Below are 20,596 nucleotides of genomic sequence, written 5' to 3' on the forward strand. Positions count from 1 at the left end.
TTGCTCTTTTAGTCTATTTTAGTGTATACTGTCTTCTTGTAATAATTCAACACTATATTTATTTCCTTGTATTTCTTTGTTCCTTTTATTTTTTGAAATTTATATTTTGTTGGAATATAAATTTTCCCATCATAGTCCATGATCACTTCTAGTGTCTGCAGATGTTAGAAAGAACTCTTATATCTAATATTTCATCTGGTTTTACTGTTCTGTTTGTTATCATATAATCTATAGCAGACATCTGTCCTCTTCATGCTATTTTGTGTTGACTCTTGTGATTAAAGAAGGCATTATTATTCTAAATTTGTTATCTGTACAAAACTGAAGCAATCTTTTTCTATTTGAATTTCGATACACCGTTTCCAGTCCTTGCATATAAGTCTCCTGCCAGTATTATTAATTCAACTGATGATATTTTTTTACAGATTTTTTGGATGTTTCATAGAATTCTTCAATTTCTGCTTTCGGTTTTCCTTATTCAGAGCTATAGGCACTGATTATATTTAGTTTTATTTTGCAGTTTTGTTTTTATTCTCAGTATTCTTTCAGATATGTATTCCCATTCGTTTATTTCATTTTGAAAATCCTCATGTATTACTATTCTCACATCTTCTTTGGCTCTTTGTTTCTCTACTCAACTTTAAAAAAAAAAAATGTGATAGTCATTTAATTTATATATTCCTTTACCTTTCTTCCCCCCCCCCTTATATGCAAGCTATACATTTTTGTTTTGCTTATCCAATTTCTTAATTAATTCTTCTTATTTTTGATTTAAGGAATGAACTTCCAATTCCCAATTCCTTAATGTGGTTTGTTTCAGTGTCTTTTCTCTTGTACTTTCCTGGTCAAGGCTGTGTGGACAATCCTGCTTGTATCTATGAGCATTTAATTTTTACATCATACAAGTGGGTTTCTAGCCTTACTTGTTGATGCCTCATGCTTTAGCCAGGCATGTTGATGTTAGGGTGGCCCTTCTGGTAGTTTATGCTACCGGCACACATCGCCACTCCACCCCTTCACTCTCTCAACATTGAGGTAGCAGGTAGAATTGAGAGAGAGAGATTTCATTATAGTAGTGTTCAGTATAGTGTACATCTACTGTAGCATCCTGTAATGTATGTTTACTGCAGTATAATTTTCTTCCAGAATGATTTTGTAGTTGGTATTATTTTTGATAATAATTGTTATGGTTTACTGTGTTTTGAATATCAGTTAGGTGACATTAACTGATAATTAACTAGTAAGGAATATGTTATGGATATTATTAGTTATTATCTTGGATAAATTTGTAATGATAGTTATTGTAATGCATAGTTCATATGGATATTTAAGAAAAATAGTGATTTGATAAGACATTTGTTGATATTATGTAATTAGCACCACTGAACATATAATTTTTTTTTTATTGTATATGTACAAGAAATAACAGGATGAGATGGAAAACAAGGTAAACCTCATTAAGATGAGGAAGTACAAGCCATCTTTTTCAAGATTGAGAATTTAGGAAAATTATTACATGTTTTGGTTGTTGTCCAAGTTTTGTATGCCAGTATTATGGCTCAGATGTTGGTATTTGAGGTTTGATTTAACTCTAGGTACTCTGGCTTTATCCTCAAAAATGTGAATACAGTGAACTAACTTTGCTATCTAAGTAGCTTGAGAAACATTATCTTTGGATAGTGTTTTTTTATATACTAAAGGCCCTAAGACGATGCTTTTCTGTGATATATTAGCATGTGCCAAAGTGGCATCATTTGTATCAGATATGTGAATTTTGCCATTACAATACTAGTGCTCTTGGTCGCATTATGAATTTCATTGGAAGAAAAACAAAATGATTGAAATGAAAGAAAAACACCTTGCAATCAGCTTTCAAAATTAATATAGAAAGCTCATCATCATCATCATCATCAATTTCCTGCCATTTACCCTCAAGAAGTGTACAGGATATGATAGTACTACATGAAAAAATTACATCATTACTAACTTCCTATCTACAATTTTTCTCTAAATCAGTCTGTTACTTGTCAAGACTCCAACATTATCAGATCTTATATTTCTATCGTCTAAGGCACTTTGTACCGTATCAATCCACCTATATCTTGGTCTTCCTCTGGGTCGTTTTCCTGCCAACCTGGCAGAGAACACTTGTTTTGCTAATCTTTTCTCTCCCATTCTATTTAAGTGACCATACCACCTGAGATTCGCTCTGCTAATGCATTCCTGGATGCTGACAATATCAAGTTCTTTCCTAATATCCTTGTTTTTAATCTGATATTGCCATTGATGCCATCTGTTCATGCCTATAATCTTTCTCAGGACTCTCATATCTGCGGTCTCTAGTCTTTGGTCAAGTGTTTTACTTCTGATCCAGCTCTCAGATCCATAAGTTAAAACTGGTTTTGAAAACTGTCTTGTATACAGCTAATTTGTGTTCGGACTAATTTCTCTCCTATTCCATATGAATTTATTCAATTGACTTCCCACCATACCAGCTTTGTTGATTCTGTTGTCTATTTCTATATTGAATTTACCATCTTCACTAAAAATCATGCCTAAGTATCTGAAATGTTTTACTTGTTCCACAGGTTCTCCATTCACAACACAGTTGACATTTCAATGATTCTGCCTATTTTCATTGTCTTTGTCTTTTTATTGCTGACCTTCATACCATATCTATTACAACAGTTATTCAATTTAGTCAGAGAATCTTGCTGACTTGTAGCGGATTTATTTAGAAGTATAACATCATCCGCATAAAGCAAAGAGCTGACATTAACATCTCCAATTTTGATATCATGTTTAATACCACTTTCCTTCATAATGTGATCCATATAGATAATGAATAACAGAGGGGATAATGTACATCCTTGTCTAACACCAGATTTAATATTAAACCATCTTCCTGTACTTCCTTCAATTCTAACTGCTGACTTACAACTCAAATAAAGACTAAGTATTGCTGTGATATAATGCCCCATTGACACCATATAACTTTAGCATACTGAATAGCTTCTCTCTTGGCACCTTGTCATATGCCTTTTCCAAATCGACAAAACTTAAATACAGATCTTTGTTATATTCCCATGCCTGCTCGACTATTTGTCGTAAAGTGAAGATCTGATCCTGACAGCCTCTATTTGGCCTGAATCCAGCTTGTTCTTCACCAAGCTTTTCTTCCACAATTCTTCTCAATCATTTCTGAAGTATCTTGCCAGGAACACTTAGTAGGGAAAACCATTGTAATTCTCACATTCAGTTTTATTTCCCCTTTTATATATGGGGACTATGAGAGCTCTACTCCAATCATCGAGAATTCATCCCTCTGTCCAGGCTTTCTGAACTATGCAGTGCAGCCACTGTAAGACTTTTATACCACCATACTTCAGCATTTCTGGTCGAATATCATCCACTCCTGCTGCCTTTCCACATTTTAAGCCTTTGATGGCTTTTTCTACTTCAAGTATGGATATGTATTCCTGACTGCATGCCTGGTCAGTGTTTTTTACCACTGTGCTGTCATCACTGCTTGTTTCATTTAGCAGTTTTTCAAAGTAATTACTCCATACATCAAGATATCTTTTTCTCCCGTTTTCATGTCACCTTTATCATCTCTAACTCCTTTTACAGCACTCTTTCTCTATTTCTAAGCTTCTTCAACAACCTCCAGAATATCTTACCACCTTCTTGATATTTATTTTCTATGTTCTTGCCAAAGTCCTCCCATGACTTTTGTGTAGCTAGTTTTCCACAGTGTTTAGTTTTCTTACATTTGTCTCTGTATGCTCTAAGAGCACAAGCTGACTTATTTGCCAGGAACTTTCGATATGCTTTCTTCTTTTCCTTCACTGCCTCTTTAACTCAGAACTCCCTGTGTCCACCAGGGAGTTCTGATTTTTTTTATCCTTGCAGACAACCTCACCACATGCCTCTTTGGCAGAATCAATCAATGTTTTCTTCAGAGTTTGCCACTGAATCTCCAAGGTTTCATTCCTGTTCTCAAACTCTTTCGTTTTTTCTTCAATAATCTTTGTGTATTTTAGTCTACAGTTCACATCTGAGAGCTGCTCAACTTTTATTCGCTTTAACACTTTCTTACATGTTATTCTTTTCATTATGAAATTCAATTTTATCCTGCTCAAGACTAAATACTGATCACTTCCAATTTCAAATCCCCTGTAAACTCTGGTGTCCTGCACCAGGGAGAAAGCATCACTATCAACAATAACATAGTCAATGAGACTTTTCTTATTCCTTACCTCTTCTCTCCATGTGAATTTGTGCACATTTTTATGTTGGAACATGGTGTTAGTAATAACCAGTCCATGTCCTGAGCAGAAATCCAACAGATATTTGCCATTATCTTTGCTCTTTTCTCCAAATTTTCCCAAAATATTTTTGTATGTCTGGCAATCATTTCCTACTCTGCTATTTAGATCCCGAACAAGTACCAACTGTTCCTTTTTCATTGTGTCAGTTGCTTTTTCTAAATCCTCAAAAAATTCCTCCACTTCTACCTTAATAGAGCCTTTTGTGGGACCATAGGCACAAATAAGTCCCATTGTCCAGTTCCCCATTCCCATATTTGTCCACATTACTCTACTTGAGACTGACTGCCATTCAAGAAGATTAGCCTCGTATTTTGTGTTGAATACTGTGGCTACTCCTTCTTTTCCTTGATTGTCATTGCCTGAATATAACATTTTGTACTTATTGCTCAGAAAGATCTCACCAGTTTTTGTCGTTTTTGTTTCAGTCACCCCTATTATGTCGATCTGGTACTTATCTAATTCCTCAACTAGCTCCATTTCTTTTCCATTCAGGCTTCTTATATTGATACCGATCTTTAACTCTGGTGATGTTCAGTTGGGGTGTGTTTTCAGATTTGTTCCAGTAGCTGACTTTTCGCTGTTCGCCCTGGTTCCCTAGCGAAAACAACAGGGGCCTTGTTTAACCGGGCTACGCTCCAGCCGGCATGAAATTTTGTCATGTTGTACCATCATTTTTTATTTTGGTTTAACCAATAAGAATACAATTTGGTCGGCTAAATCTCAAATTGCCAGCCCATCCTCGTTCGTTCAGTATCAAAGTAGATACCCAACAGGGTGCACCACGAGAAGGTGAGGATTGGACATTAGGTCAGAAGCCCTGGTCGGTTCTCCACATTCCTTTAAAGGCTATATGGAGGTTTCCTCTCGGTTATACAGCTTTGACCCTTAAGCACCCCATATAGAAAGCTTATGACAATAAATGAATATGCATATACAACAGAAATAGGTACAAAAAAAAAAAAAAATCAAGTATCACTTCCTTTTTCTTGTGTTTGGTAAGGTTATTATTATTTGTCGCAATATTATTAATTAACCTAGCAGACCAAAGTTTGCGCTGTAACAGTAATAAGTATTATTTGTGCACTGTGGAAAAAAAATTTCCAGTCCAAAGTCAAACTTTGGTTTGCTATTTCACTGAATGCAAGAAGAGATGAAAGGTACATGTTTTTTTTTTGGTACCTCAGTTTCCTTTGTATGTATGTATTTGTAAGTGTTCTTTTTTATTTTAAGAAGCTAATAGTTTGCATTCCGAACATAAGTACACTTCAGGCATCTGTCTTTCATTTTTTTTTTTTTTTTTCAGTCATTTCATTTTTCTATATGCATTATATATTCTTATTAACTGAATCATGCTCACCTATGTGAGATAGGGCAAATGGCAAATAAATATAAGTAGCAATAAACATGCTACTTATACTTATCTAGAAATGATGTCTCAATATTATTAATTTTTCTACTAAAAGTGCAGAAAAGAGAAGAGATCATTTCCAATTATTGCCTGTTTGGTATCAAATAATATTCATTTATCAAGTAATTCTTGTTATCCACTTTTCTTTTTTCTATTTTATATATATATATATATATATATATTTTTTTTTTAAATTTAATTGCAGAAAAAATTGTTTATAAGAATTATTATTATTATTATTATTATTCAGGCCTCCATGGAGTCAAAAGACTCATCGTGGGATGTTCTTCCTAAGAACATAAAGTCTATCAAGATTCATCGAGGGGAGGTTCCCCTTAAGAAACACAAAGTCTATCATACCACTCCTTAAACTCATTGACTGTTCTCGCTCTCACCACTCCATCAGGCACACAGACTGGCCTATAATTAGACACTTCCAGTCTGTTACCACCCTTATGCAATGGCACTATCTTACCTTCCTTCCATTCCCTGGTCATCTTTCCCGCAGCCAGACTTTCATTGAAAAGCCAGGTTAAAGGCACTGTCAGTTCCCTAGCACATTCTCTCAACAAAACTCGTGGTGAAATACCATCCAGTCCCAAAGCTTTACTGACATCCAGAGTACTCAGTTTCGGAAACACACTTTCCTCCTGTACCTCGAACCAGCCCTATCCCTCTATTATCACGAATATATTTAATCCTAGGTTTTGGCAATAAAAATGAAGTGTAAGTTTCATTCTGTTTTTGGCAACTAGTTATTACAATTTTAATTTCATGTTGCTTAGCTTCTTGGTAATTTTATATAACTTTCTCGGTACTGAATTACAAAATACTCTAGTCACTATAAACTATGAAAGTACTTTAGGACGATTTCATAAAGTATCTTTAAAGAGAACAATTTCATATAACTGCTTCATTACATTTACACATTTCAACAAATCATATATTTGCAATTCATTTGTGACCTAAGAACAATGTTTGCTCTTAGGCTGGTTTCTTACATGGCTATGCAGCTGCCATGCACACACGCACACGTCTCACTCTCCTGCTCATTGTCAGAAATGACACTCCTATGAATTATGTTTTTGTTATCATAGTATTAATGCAGCAATAGATCGGCTAATTTGACTTTCTAAATGGCATTTCTGATTATTCTGTAAAGTACTGTCTTTTTTTAGTAAAGTGTTTTTGAAAAATATATCTTCCAGTCCTGTGATGATTCATTTTAGACTCAAATGTTTGGAGCATGATTTTATTGTTTTCTATGCCTGTCTTGTTTTCTCATATCCTACTGTATGCCTGATACTATAGTGTACTCCTCTTCAGAATTTTCTTTACAGTATTTCACAATCTCTTCTATCCCTGTTTAGAGATTGTCACTTATATTTTTGTTTCTAGGAAAAGCAACTTTTGTAACTAAGAGAAGGTCACAAATATTATATTCTGTCTCCTATGCACTTGAGCATCGTTATTATTAGATATGTTGCTAAAATACTGTCTGTTATTGACCTCTGCTGTTTTTTAGTAGGGTGCACCTATGTAAAATTATGTGTCTTTGTGACAGTCTAGTTCATAGCAGAACAATGTTGTCCCTTACATAATTCTGTTAATCTTCTTACATTTTCATTTTCTAGTTTCTCCAAATCCAGTAACATCATTTATTTGTCTATTTATTCCCAACTTGGCCATTAAAATCTTCCATAACTAAAAGTTCTTTTGAAAAGCATCCGTCTATAGTTTCATTTTGGTCTTCAAAGAAGTCACCCCTGATTCCCTATCATTGTGGTTTTTCCACAGATCTGTAATATTACTTTAATCAACCTTTCATTTATGGCATCCTAATTTGCGGCATTATTTCTCCATATATTCTTTATCGAAAGAGACATTCCGCTTTGTTTATTCTGCTCCACAGATGTAGCCGCTTCTTTTTTCATTTTGGTGAGCACTTCTACTTCTAGATTCTTTTTCTTAATTTCTTCTATTATTTCCAATTTCCCTGATAAACTTTGTACATTTTCCAAAACAAGAAGTCAATAACCATAGTCAATTTATATTGCACTTTCCAGCTTTATCCTTGTTAATGTAGCTTCATGAGTTTCCTAAGGTGGGATTGCTCATGCTACACTAAACCCTCAGCCTGGGAAAGAGGAAAAGTCTTGATTTCAGACTTTCCTTACCCTAGAAAGATTGTCTTTGCTACAGCTGCATGATCTTTCTTCTTGGAAGAAGAGGAGTATTTAAAGAGAGGAAATGGAAAAAACTCTAGCCCTCAAATACTCTAATAACATCAAAGTCAGAAACAAACATGAGTTATCCAAGATAGGCCATATAGAAGAGATAGAGAGAGAATCTAACTTAAAGAAAGTAGAAATGAGTAGACCCAGCTAAGGGAATATGGTGAGCACTTACACACCTAGAATTCCTAACTGTATTCAGAAGAGAGCAATTCTCACTTAATAAATAATTCCTTCTCAGACTCCCTCCAACCCCTCCCTCCCTCCCTCTCTCTCTCTCTCTCTCTCTCTCTTAGATGATCTGTTTCTACTCCCAGAGGACCAATCCTATAACCTCTAGAGCATGTCTCATAGGTGGCAAATAGAGGATCCCACCAGATATGGTAGGATGGTCAAAATATAGTGAATAAAGATTTGTGGACCAACAGTATCAGAGGGATTAACATCTTGATGGTAAGGGAAGTCAGTACAGCTGTCATCCATAATGGCAGCTTTACTTCACCCCATAAATAGATTTCATATTATTTTTATATGTATTTGTTTTACTTTCAAAGCCTTTACATTCCTTTCTTATCAGTTTCACAATCTAGTTTTTAATCTTTTAATTTTTCATTTTTAAATTTTACAAGTTTTATTGGGTATTTACTACTAATATCACATCATTGCTTACTGGATTTATTTTCATCTTTTAATAGTATCATAGTATTTTTATGCTTTTAACTCCTTTATTCATACCTCAGTTTTAAATTTCAAAATCCAATGGAGTTCCATCTTATTATTTTACTTATCATTAATATCGTTCTTGCTCATTACCATCCACAATCTCCACTTCAAATTTCAAAGATCATTACTGCCAAAAGTACAAAGGTAGGCAGTATATATGATTACTTCATGAAATTTTTATTTTAATTTTTAATTAAAAAACAGAGTTAACTAATAATTAAGGAATTGACAGCATAAACTAGAAATATAAATTAAATAAACTTTAATATATACTTTCCGATATTTTGGCAAACGTCACGTTGCCATCTTCTTGGGAACTTAATACAAAGACAAGTGCACACAAGTACTACATAACAGCAAATGAGAACCGAAGCTAGGAAGCCAACGTTTTCTATTATTTTGGTATGCTTTAGTATACCAAATATAGTATAGGTAGCTAACTTTGGCCATACAGGCAGGACAGCAAATATCAGAATCTCAGAACACAAGGATTACATCCGATTTCACCAGTACAGCCACTCTGGGCTTGCAGACCACGCTCTGGATACTTGCCACAGAATAAGATGGAAGAAAGCCACAGTAATACACCACAGCAAGTTCAAATATGAAAGACTATTCATGGAATCAGCCTCAGCCCTTAGGAACATGCCAAACCTCAACAAATTTAGATGCATGAGACTGCCCCAAATTTGGGAAACATTTATCAAAAGAATTTCAGCCCAAAGGCCAAGAACTACCAATATAGCCAGCCGGGGGGGGGAACCATCAGGACTTTAGGAAAACGTTAGCTTCCTAGCTTCGGTTCTCATTTGCTGTTATGTAGTACTTGTGTGCACTTGTCTTTGTATTACGTTCCCAAGAAGATGGCAACGTGGCGTTTGCCGAAATATCGGAAAGTATATATTAAAGTTTATTTAATTTATATTTCTAGTGCATGCTGTCAATTCCTTAATTATTAGTTATCATGTTTAACTAGCATATAAGCCTCTCTACAAGAAAAAACAGAGTTGTGGTCAAAAGACTTTTAATCTAGGGTACTCCAACATAAAATCTTTGCTTATCTCTTTATATATATCAAAGATTACAAAAAGAACAGGATAAAAACAGCATGAACAGTAAGTTTAGAGACAATATAAAATACCCGAAGATACATATTTCCTGGGAAATATGTGTCTTCAATACTAAAGTCATATACTGTATTTCCTATGGAAAATTACTTCTGCATTACTTCGGCCTTGGTAGTCTTCTGGATCTGGCTCCAACTGATAAGACCTCAGTAAAAGTTGAAACCTGTCTGGATAGTGGTCCTTCCCATAATACATAGCATTATACACATCCAAAAGGATGTGTGTTTTCCATTATGTAATACAAAAGCAATTAATGTAAAATCATAACTTCTATATACAAGTAGCCTAGTTGTGAAGATAATTCACATACAAACTATGGATAAACAAGAATATAATTTATTGATATCTTTAATTTAATCTAAACAAGGCAGTGATAACAATAATTTTCATGATGAATTATACTCAACCATAACATGTTCAATTTAAAAAAAAAGTTTTCATAAGTATATGTAACTGGTATATGCTATTATTTCAGTGAATTTTAGAGAGTATAATTAATTATTATTACCCATACTTTTAGTTTGAAAGAGCAGCAAATTGTCAGTTGAGTATTATCTTAATAAAGTTAAAGCATAATACAATATTAATATTATCATTTGTATTTAGTTTCAGAAAGGAACAAAACATCGCAAATTGTATATCTTAATTTTGTTGTATGTTGTTAATTAGAAAAAAAAATTGCTCATGTTCATTTGTTTGTCATTACATACTCATATAATTTTTTTTCTTGCAGAACTCCAGCTCACAGATGCTGTCCTTCAAAGCAATGCTGATCTTTCTTTTCCCAAAAAAGGAAGTCATCCAAATTCTGTATCATGATATTTCCATCTTATTATGTTAAACTAAAAAATGCACTGTTACAAATAGTGTTTACTAATTTTAGAGAAGTAATGAATACACTAAGAGAAGTAGAAGTCGACCATATTACAGCTCCCTGCTTAAAATTGTTTTTAGATTTGCTTGCTTAGAATGTAAACATTTACTTTTCTTGTTTTTGGTTTTTAAATAGATGCAAGTTAAAAACGTTTTTGTTAATACTGATGTTAGGTGATATGAGGGAATGTTATCTGGAAGGAGGGATGATATGATTGAGATGTAAGTTAGTGAGGGTTTGTATTAAAGTAATACTGAATTTTCATAGAATAGGAGACAGAAGCAAAACAAGATGCCATCCCTGGAAGTTGTTTAAGGATGAAGTGAACAAGGGAATCAGGATGTTTGTTTTTGCTTGGCAGGCAAGTGGAATGCATGGTCCAAGAGAGAGTGTAAGGAAGCAATAAACAAATTTAATGAAAAGTCACCATACATTATGGTGACCTTTCCACCATAATGTATAACATCAAACATCTCCTAGGAGATGTGTTTTACATTATGGGTAATACTAAGAACAGTAATCAGAGATTTATCCACCTTTGCAACGAGTTGCCCTAGTGTTGAATTAAGTGCTTTAGCTTACGCTACAGTCCGCCGAAACTTTTATAGTTTGCTATATTTGGCATGAAACTCTTTGATTTCCTATCTTTGAGTTTCTTATTCGGCTTTGAAATAATGTGGGATTTAATATCCCCTTAATTTAAAAAATGTTACATCGCCAAAATGAATGGCTCTTCATATTTAAGTTAACAGGGAACTTTTTCCAGCCTCCTAAGACAATAAGCAGAATGATAACAGTTTAAGGATGCAAAATCCATTTACTACCCAGACTTTCACAAACGTCTACGACACTGGGATTCAAACCTACAACCTGTTGAATAGCAGATTCACTATCCGCTCGGTCAACGAGGTTCGCATCGAATGTAGTTTTCCTTGTTTAGTTATGGTCAACAATTCACTGTGTTCAGTGACTTTTTTTGGAGCTAAGACAATACTAAATTGTGTCAGGCAGAGGTTAAATTCGAAACGAATAAGTTCTGGGGCCTGTGCAAAATAACCAATTGTATTTACCTTTGAATGCTATCCGGGAAAGCTCCAAACCTCCCCTTCCCTTTCATCATGTGTTCATAATCAGGCAACTATTCATATTTTCTTTATATACACATTCAAAATTGTAAACTGTTAAATAATAATACAATAATGTGTGCATAATTACCATAAAGGAAGTCACAAAACAGAAAAATGTTCCTACAAAATAACCAATTGTATTTACCTTTGCAATCCACTGGTCGAGTGTCCAGCAAGTCAGCAAATCTTTCCTTTCGTTCAGTGTATTATTATCACATTTCAAGTGATGGGAATTCTCTGTTTCTGTGGATTCGTTACAGACCTCTTTCTTCAGAAAAACCACACAAACGGTCGTTACAAACTTGTTTTGTATTATCACTGTCATCTGAGCTATTTTTCCATTTAAAGAAAGTGCCAATGTACTTATCCATAGTTGAAATACCATACTTATTCGAATATAACCCGCACCCCTGATATTACTTTTCGAAAAAAGAAATGAAAAAGCTTCGTACATGAAAAAAAGCTTAAATATGTTCACGTCAGGCAATAGTAACTCGCTTGCAGCTGTAAACAAAACATGCCTTCCCCAATAGTCACTATACTGCAGAGACAAGAAAAGCAATACTTTTATTATGTCAGTGAATGAAGTATGATCAGTCTGTGTAATATATTTCTCAAAAACTAGTGGAATTAGAGACAAGTGGGATAAAAACGACACTAATTAATGAATCACGTCCTATCATACAGAAACTACAAGCAAAACCATATGTTGCACCAGCAAACAGTATCTAAATAGAAACTTGTTATTAATTAGATGCGAGTTTACCTGCTGCAAAGCAGCAATAAAATTCACCGAACGTGTTAATATTCGTAAACGAGTTAACCACATCGCCGTCAATATGGATAAAATACATCTCTCCTCTACACTTTGTATCCATCATATATTTCAGTGTAATATCAATGGTATTACAATTTTAATATGCACTTCGTATCGATGGTAACCTGGACATATATATATATATATATATATACACATCTTGGCCAGTTGGGTGGTTAAAACTAAAATTAAATATATTGTGAATGTTGTTATGGCAGTTTCACATATGGAATTCGGTTGAAGAGAGTTACCATTTCAACTCAATTGTCAGCTATGCATTTATCTTTTGGTCGCATGATCTTTTGTTAATACCGCATCAATCACATGCATTCTTAATAACCTGCCATTGCTGTCTGTTTTGTGTTAGGCTTAATTACTGTAAAGGGAGAAAAGTCACAAAAAAAGTTCCGTGGCCAGGCCCCGGCTGAATTTAACCACTGGTGTTAGGTACCATGAGATGGCCATAGCAAATAAAATTTGTTAACTCCTTTTTTTTCCTAAAAGGAAATAGGCAATAGCAAATTTTTATTTGTTTCTAAAAAATTTTTATCAGTTGTGCATGATAGTTATGTTCATAAGAAAAGGTAAAAAGGAAAAGATAAAAGTTTTAAATTGATAAAATATTATTTTGCTAATGGTACTAGGAACAATTAAACAAATTAGAATAAATGGTATTTATTGCCATTTAATACAGGTTTCTTATAAAAAAAATCAGCTAACAACTTTTCCCTTCTAGGGAGTATTCGAGCCTTTTTTAGCCCCATCTGACTTGGAGGCTGATTGACTAGTTAAATTTCCACTGGTAGCCAGAGATAGCTGGCCCAAGGTTATCACTAATTATAAGCAAAACCAATGAAGAGACGCAAACAAGTGCTACCATCTCATGGTCCCTAACAGGATATGTTATCTGAATTAGTGTGTATGTGATACAATCGATTTTTTCAGTAATGGTGCACAGCGGCCATAATAAATTGTGATTGAGACAGAATAGTCGTGAATTGTGATTAATAGTGGAAGAAGTGACAAAAGATATAAAACTATGAATTCGCAATCAAGTAGCAGGAGTATATATATCTAAAGTTTTTTGGTAAGTAGTATTCAGAAAACTTTTAAGTGCAAATTTGATTGGTTGTTCAGATGACGATGTCATGGGTTTGGAATGTTTGGAATTTCCCTGGGGGCACGTGTCAGTGATGTCAGTTCTTGTGTTTTGGTTCACGTACGGAATTGTGGGTGATGGTAGAGATAAGGATTCGTGTCGTGATTGGTGGGGCACTTCTGACCAGATCAAGATAAGGAATCGTGTCGTGGATGTGTGTTGCTATCAGATGTAGATAAGTGACATAATTTGTTAGGTGTAAATAAGTGACATTATTGTTTTGAATGGAAAGGAAGATATATTAGTGGATAAGGATTCGTGTTGTGATTGGTGGGACACTTTTAACCAGATCAAGATAAAATAAGGAATCGTGATATGGATGTGTGTTATCAGATGTAAACAAGTAACGTCATTTGTTAGTTGTAAATAAGTGACGTTTTGAATGTAAAAGGAACATTTATATTAGTGGATAAGGATTCGTGTCGTGATTGGTAGGACACTGAACCAAATAGGGGTAAGGTTGAATGGGGGAAGTGCATCTGTGTCTTGGATGTGTGTTGTTATGATAAGTAAATGGTTTGCATATGGCATTGTGGGTGATATTTAGATATAAGGAATTGTGATGTTATGTGTTTAGAAATTTCTGGGGAACATATGTCTCTGTGATATCACGTATTGTTTTGGTTTGCCTATGGAATTGTGGGTGATATTTAGATATAAGGAATTGTGATGTTATGTGTTTAGAAATTTCTGGGGAACATATGTCTCTGTGATATCACGTATTGTTTTGGTTTGCCTATGGAATTGTGGACGATGTTTTTGTACTAAGATCTTGGAATTTCCCAGGGTGACAAACATCCGTCATTGTCAAATTTTGTGTTTGGTTGTCTATAGATGGCAGTACTAATTTTTCAATATAGTTTGGGATATTTCTTTCCTGTTAAAGACTATGGGAATTCTTAGAGTAGAGTCGAGATGGCGTCAGTCTTTAGACCTTTTCTGTATTATTTAATTAAATGCTGGTGTCCCTCAACACACACTTTTTTTTTCCATAGCTCATCCATATTTTATTCTATATTCATATTCTAATTCATATTTTATTCGTAACTCATCCAAATATTTTGATTTGTCTAAAATTTAAGATCTTAAAGTTCATTAAATAAATAAATAAATAAATAAATTGAGTGTGAATTCACTATGATCTTACTTAAATATGCATAACACATCAATGACACCATTTGTTCATTTAAGTTTACACATTTTATTGCACAGATATTATTTACAATATAATATGCAAAACGTCTCAGGGGCTCACTTTAGTGAGTACGGGCGTGGCAAACCCGAGGTACCTTATAGTACCTGGACCATACCTTACGTCATGTAATATACATCTGTTATATTATCTGTAGACTGGTCCCTCCTCTTCCTCCCTTGCTATTTTTCTTTCTTCTCTTCTGAGGTATTCAAGGGGAATCTTTCCTATTTTGCTGTGTCATTTCGTCATGTGCTAACAGGACATTATCAAACACTGTAACATGATCAGGCCATTAAAAAATGTTCATACCGCATCGTCCACTGTGCAGGTTACCAAGGGACGCATTTGGGTTTTAGGCAGAGGGACCCATTCGAAAAATATGTTGGTCTCCCTTAGACACCACTCCTCAGCACTCTGCTAGAGGAAACTCTATGAATGGGTCCCTACCCGTTTCAGGAGGTGTTTAGGGGCAGCGCAAAGAAATAGTTCTGCAAAAGGACGGAAATGGCAACGACAACAGCACGAGACTATGGCTTTAGGAAACTGGAACATCTCTGACAGGGAAGGAGTTGGAACTGGTCGAGGAAGCCAAGCGCTACCGGCCAGACTTAGTCGGGCTTTCTTCCACCAAGAGGAGATGCTCTGGAACTGTCAACCTGGATAAGGGATGGAAGCTCTACTACTCTGGTGTGAGCCTCACAATGTCTGCTCAGGCGGGTGTGGGGATACAAACCCCCCAGCTGTCAGACTGTTGCTGAGTGGATCCCATTGGGGGACAGGTATGTGTGTTAAGGCTTCAGATGAAAAACCATGAATTGGCTGTGGTGCAGGCCTATGCACCTAATCTGGAGTCAGAATACTCTGCCTTCCTAGAGGAAGTGGATGCTACTTTTGACAGGGTGGCAGACATGGGATCAGTCCTACTAATGGGTGACTTCAATGCACATGTTGGAACAGATGACCAGACATGGAGGGGTGTGATTGGGAGGAACGGTGCCCCTGACCTTAATGCGAATGGGTTGAAATTATTGGACTTCTGCTGTACTAACAGCTTGTCCATAATGAATATCTTCCAGCACAGAGAAGTCCATAAGTATACCTGGATACACTAGAACAAGGGTCTCTGATTGATTGACTTCTTTATAGTCTCAGCAGACCTATTTTCCTCAGTGTTGGACGTTCATGTGAGAAGAGAGGCAGAACTGTCAACTGACCACCACCTTGTTGTGTGCACTCTATGGCTTAAGAAACCAGATGCTACCATCAATGCTGGTAGGCCTAAGCAGCTATACCGTGTGAAATGGGAGACATTGGAAAATGAGGCTGTGAGGAATAATTTTGCAGATGACATTTCCTCCGGGTTCAAAGAGATTCCTGAGCATACTGCAGATGTTGAGGAGGAGGAGTGGAAACTGTTCAGAACAGTTTTCACTGCCTCTACACTCATGCTGTGGCAGAAAGTGGCTCGGCATAGCAATGGGCAGTTAGAAAAGGACACCTTGGTGGAACCAAGAAGTCCAAAAAACTGTCCGGGCAAAATAGGAGTCCTACCTAACGGCTTAGGGTCAGGTCACCTGAGATGCGTTTGTGGTATGCTGATGCAGTAAAGACAGCAAAGCAGAAGGCTTGGGAATCCTTTGGAGAAAGTTTAGACTCATCCTATGCAAATGCAAACAAAGTATTCTGGCACACCATCCGCCACCTTCGAGGAAGGAATCTTGCACAGCAAGGGCAATTAAGGCCTCAAATGGTGCACTTTTAACAACTGGAGGATATCCTCGGTTGGGAGTCTTAACCTTGGTGGCCCAGCAATTGTGGACATCCAAGAGGTGCTGATCAGGGCAATGACTAGTCTCACAGCAGAAGAGGTCCATTTAGTAATAAAATCGGGCAAGGCTACTGGCGATGATGATGAAATTCGGCCCGAAATGCTAAAAGCCTTAAATCGAGACGGTGTTCTCTGGCTGAATCAAGTGTGTCAGGCTGCTTGGATATCTGAACGAGCACCAAAGCAATGGCAGACAGGCATAATAATACCAGTCTAAGAAGGGAGACCAGAAGGATTGCAGTAACTATTGTGGCATCTCTCTGCTCAGCCTGCCTGGGAAAGTGTATGCTAGGTGCTTGGAAAGACAGTGAAGGAGTAGTTGAGTCAAAGTTCCAGGACGAACAATGTGGCTTTCATCCTGGTAGAAGCACAACTGACCAAATCTTCACTTTAAGGCAAGTCTTTCAGAAATCTTGGGAATATGCCAAGAATGTCTACACATGTTTTGTGGACTTGGAGAAGGCATATGACCAGGTTCCCTCGGGATAAGCTTTGGCAAGTAGTACAGGATCATGGAGTGGATGGCCAACTATTAGCTGCCATCAAGTCCCTGTATGAATGCCCAGAGTTTGGTGTCAGGGTAAACAGCACAAAGTCTGAACCTTTCACGGCCTCCGCCAAGCGTGTGTTCTGTCACCCCTCCTTTTCATAATATTTATGAACTGGATTGATAGGCACAGCCGAAGCAGTGAGTGTGTCAGAATTGGAAGATGCAGCATTGGACGTCTCCTTTTTTTGCAAATGACCTAGTTCTGCATTAGCTCTTCCACAGATGACTTCCAGCAGACCCTGGATAGGTTTGTAGCTGTTTGTGCAGACGCTGGAATAAAGATCCGTGTTGCCAAAACTGAAACATTTGTGGTCTCAAGACAATCATCCCAGTGCAACTCTACATGTAAGTGGAGTCCCAATGAGGTAGATGGAGATGTTTAAATACCTTGGGTCCATATTCGCGAATGGTGGAAAATGGGACGTAGAGCTAGTTACTCGAATTGGCTTAGCAAGCTCAATATTGCAGAGCTTGGTCGTTCAGTAGTATTGAAGCAGGAGTTAAGCCAGAAGGCAAAGCTGGCTGTCTTCAATACAGTCTATGTCCCCATCCCTCACCTATTGTCATGAGAGTTGGGTAATGACGGAAAGAATGTGGACATGAATCCAAACAGCTGAAATGAAGTTCCTTCGAGGGGTTGTGGGGCTGACAAGACTCGACAGATTCAGAAGCTCTGCAATTCGGGAAACCCTCAATACTCAACTGCTGCTTCTCCGTGTTGAGAGATCACAGTTATGTTGGTACGGATACCTGGTCAGAATGCCACAAGGGAGGCTCCCTGAGCAGGCCCTCTTTGCAAGCCAGAGGGTGGGAGGCCATATGGAAGGCCTAGAACTTGCTGGATAGATTATATCCAAAACCTTGGGTGGACACGTTTGGGAATCCCTCCAGAACACCTGAGCTTGGTGGCAGAGGATTGTGACCATTGGAAGTTCCTCTTGCAGCTGTTGCCCCCACAATCCAATTAGGAAAGGTGGGCCTTGAAAATGTATGTATGTAATATTCAAAAATAGGAATTTACAGATATCACCACACTCTGTGGTGTTTTTCTTGTAACATTTCTTTGATGAGACGAGCGATTGGCTGATATTGATACTGCTTCCAATACTAAGATATAAATTTCACAGGTCATTAACAAAAATAGCAGTAGCATAAATACACTCAGCTGACGTTTTCGTGATGGTTCTTGATTTTCACCTGCAAAGAAAAAAAAATCATTGATAGTGATGGAAAAGTTAGCAGATTACTGTAATCCTAATACAGTAGTTAGTTTTGGAAGTATCAGCTTTACAGAAACATACACACTTACCATATGAAACCGTGAAAAGTTGGTTAGGAACACAGCCTGCTTATGTGAGACATAAACCCATTAGAAGAAAGTTTAAATGCAATGAAATCAAACTCCCAACACTTTTACACACTTTTCAATATGATTTGGCAGATATGTCATCTCATGCAAAAGAGAATGGGGGTCATGTGTTTCCTTGTGTGCATTGATTGTTTTTTCCGATTTGCGTGGTTTCGATTATTGAAGAAGAAATCAGCACTCTGTTGTTAATGCTATTGAGTCTATTTTAAAAGAAGTGCCATGTTACATAAACACAGATCAAGAAAAAGAGTTTTGCAAGAAGAAAGTTGTGCATTGTTTAAGAATCATAATATTAATTTCTATACGACCAGGAGCGAAATGAAAGCACACATTGCAGAAAGATTTATCAGAACATTGACAACAACGATCTACAAATGGATGACGTATATTAAAAGTAAAAGTTATACGAAAGTTTTGCCGACCCTTGTACATACTTATAACCTCACACCACACTACACTATAGATTTTTTTCCCCTCCCTCATGTGAATTTGTGTGTGGAAAGACGTTCTTATGTCACCTACCAACCAATAACCAGTACTGACAGTGGAGGTCCTGTGGAATTTTGCATACCAGGTAGATCTGAAGAATACTTGCATTTGGGAAAATAATACCTATGCGTTCGTGTGCCCGTCACTGACAATGATGGTAAACCTATCGAAGATTCTTCAGTTGGTGTCGTGAACATTTTTTTCCATTCCCTGTTCAGTCAAATTGACTTTTTTCTCCAAGATAAACTAGTGAATATGGCATTAGACATGTATCCTTATAGGGCTTATATTGAAAAGCTACTAAATTATGACAGATGCTAAAAACAGTCAACTGAAAAAATGAACTATTTGTTAAAGATGATGTGGTTAATGTTAGTGATATGTTTACCAAAAGTGAATGTGGGATGCGTAGACAAGATCGAATTAACCAATCGAAAAGTGTCCAGATGCTTGTGGGCGAATACACGCCAATATCATGCATCAAGACCGGTACTTGATCAACAGCGTTTCTGTCCGTGTTCGCAGTTCTCTCGAATTTTGTTTACTGACTGCTCATGCTAAAGCTAAAGTGCAAATTGAAGAGGCTACACTTTTTGTCAGCAAAGTCAATATAAACCCAAAGATTCAACTGGCTCACCTGTTTGTGTTAGACAAGTCAAACATGATATATATCCCATCAATCGAGTGCAATGTCTTATTTTTCGATTCCCAAGGGTATCTTACCAGTGGACGGTGAGTAATCGCCCTGTTTTTCACGAAAATGACAGAATCGGTATCTGTGTACAAAAGCCATCTTTGTAAAGGTTCCATGACCTCATAGAACTTTATCCTACCATAGGTAGCTACAAATGAAGAGATGACAGTATTCCCTTTCCTATTTTTAGGCTCGGTGCCTTCAATGGGAGAGTAGGCAACCATCGTCTGCTCTTCTGAAACTATCCTCGCATCTTGGATAATTTTACTGTTATCTAAAAATAGTTCTATGAGGTCTTCATAAGAGGCAATCATCTGAGTCTGAGTTCTCAACATTCTCATACCAAGCCTTCCCCATAGGGAATTCAAACATAACTTAGCAATTGAATGTTTACCAGGATTTTTACTAATGTGTTCACTATTTAACATAACACCTTCCCTTAGCAAAAACTCATCTAGATAAGCCTGTTGGTTTTAACTTCAGGCCATCCAGATGCTTTCTGTTTCAGCTTCAGAAAGGTATCAATGTAGTGAGCAAAGAAGTTTTCTTCACCTTCAAATTTTTGAGAAAAATGCCACACCTTGTAAAATTCTATAACTTTTAACCCAAGCATGTGCTAAATCTAATTCTGGAGCGCACCAAAAACCTGTAAAAGATTGGTCCGTATGAGA

At 36.5% G+C, this 20,596-nt stretch overlaps 1 protein-coding gene across 2 annotated transcripts in view; it reads left to right on the top strand.

Moving 5' to 3' along the window:
• LOC150093657 (complex III assembly factor LYRM7) overlaps positions 1 to 10,850 on the top strand; it is a 93,184-nt gene extending 82,334 nt beyond the window's left edge. For both annotated transcript variants that reach the window (XM_090412632.1, XM_090412631.1), the window contains exon 5: positions 10,557 to 10,850. In XM_090412632.1, coding sequence (XP_090268758.1) covers positions 10,557 to 10,642 — 86 coding nt within the window. In that variant the 3' untranslated portion in view covers positions 10,643 to 10,850. The remainder of the gene's footprint in view (positions 1 to 10,556) is intronic.
• The last annotated feature ends 9,746 nt before the right edge of the window (positions 10,851 to 20,596 follow it).

Source organism: Typopeltis vanoorti, chromosome 23 (genome assembly GCF_054136105.1).
Source record: "Typopeltis vanoorti isolate ZY-2024b chromosome 23, IOZ_Tvanoo_1.0, whole genome shotgun sequence".
NCBI lineage: Eukaryota > Metazoa > Arthropoda > Arachnida > Uropygi > Thelyphonidae > Typopeltis > Typopeltis vanoorti.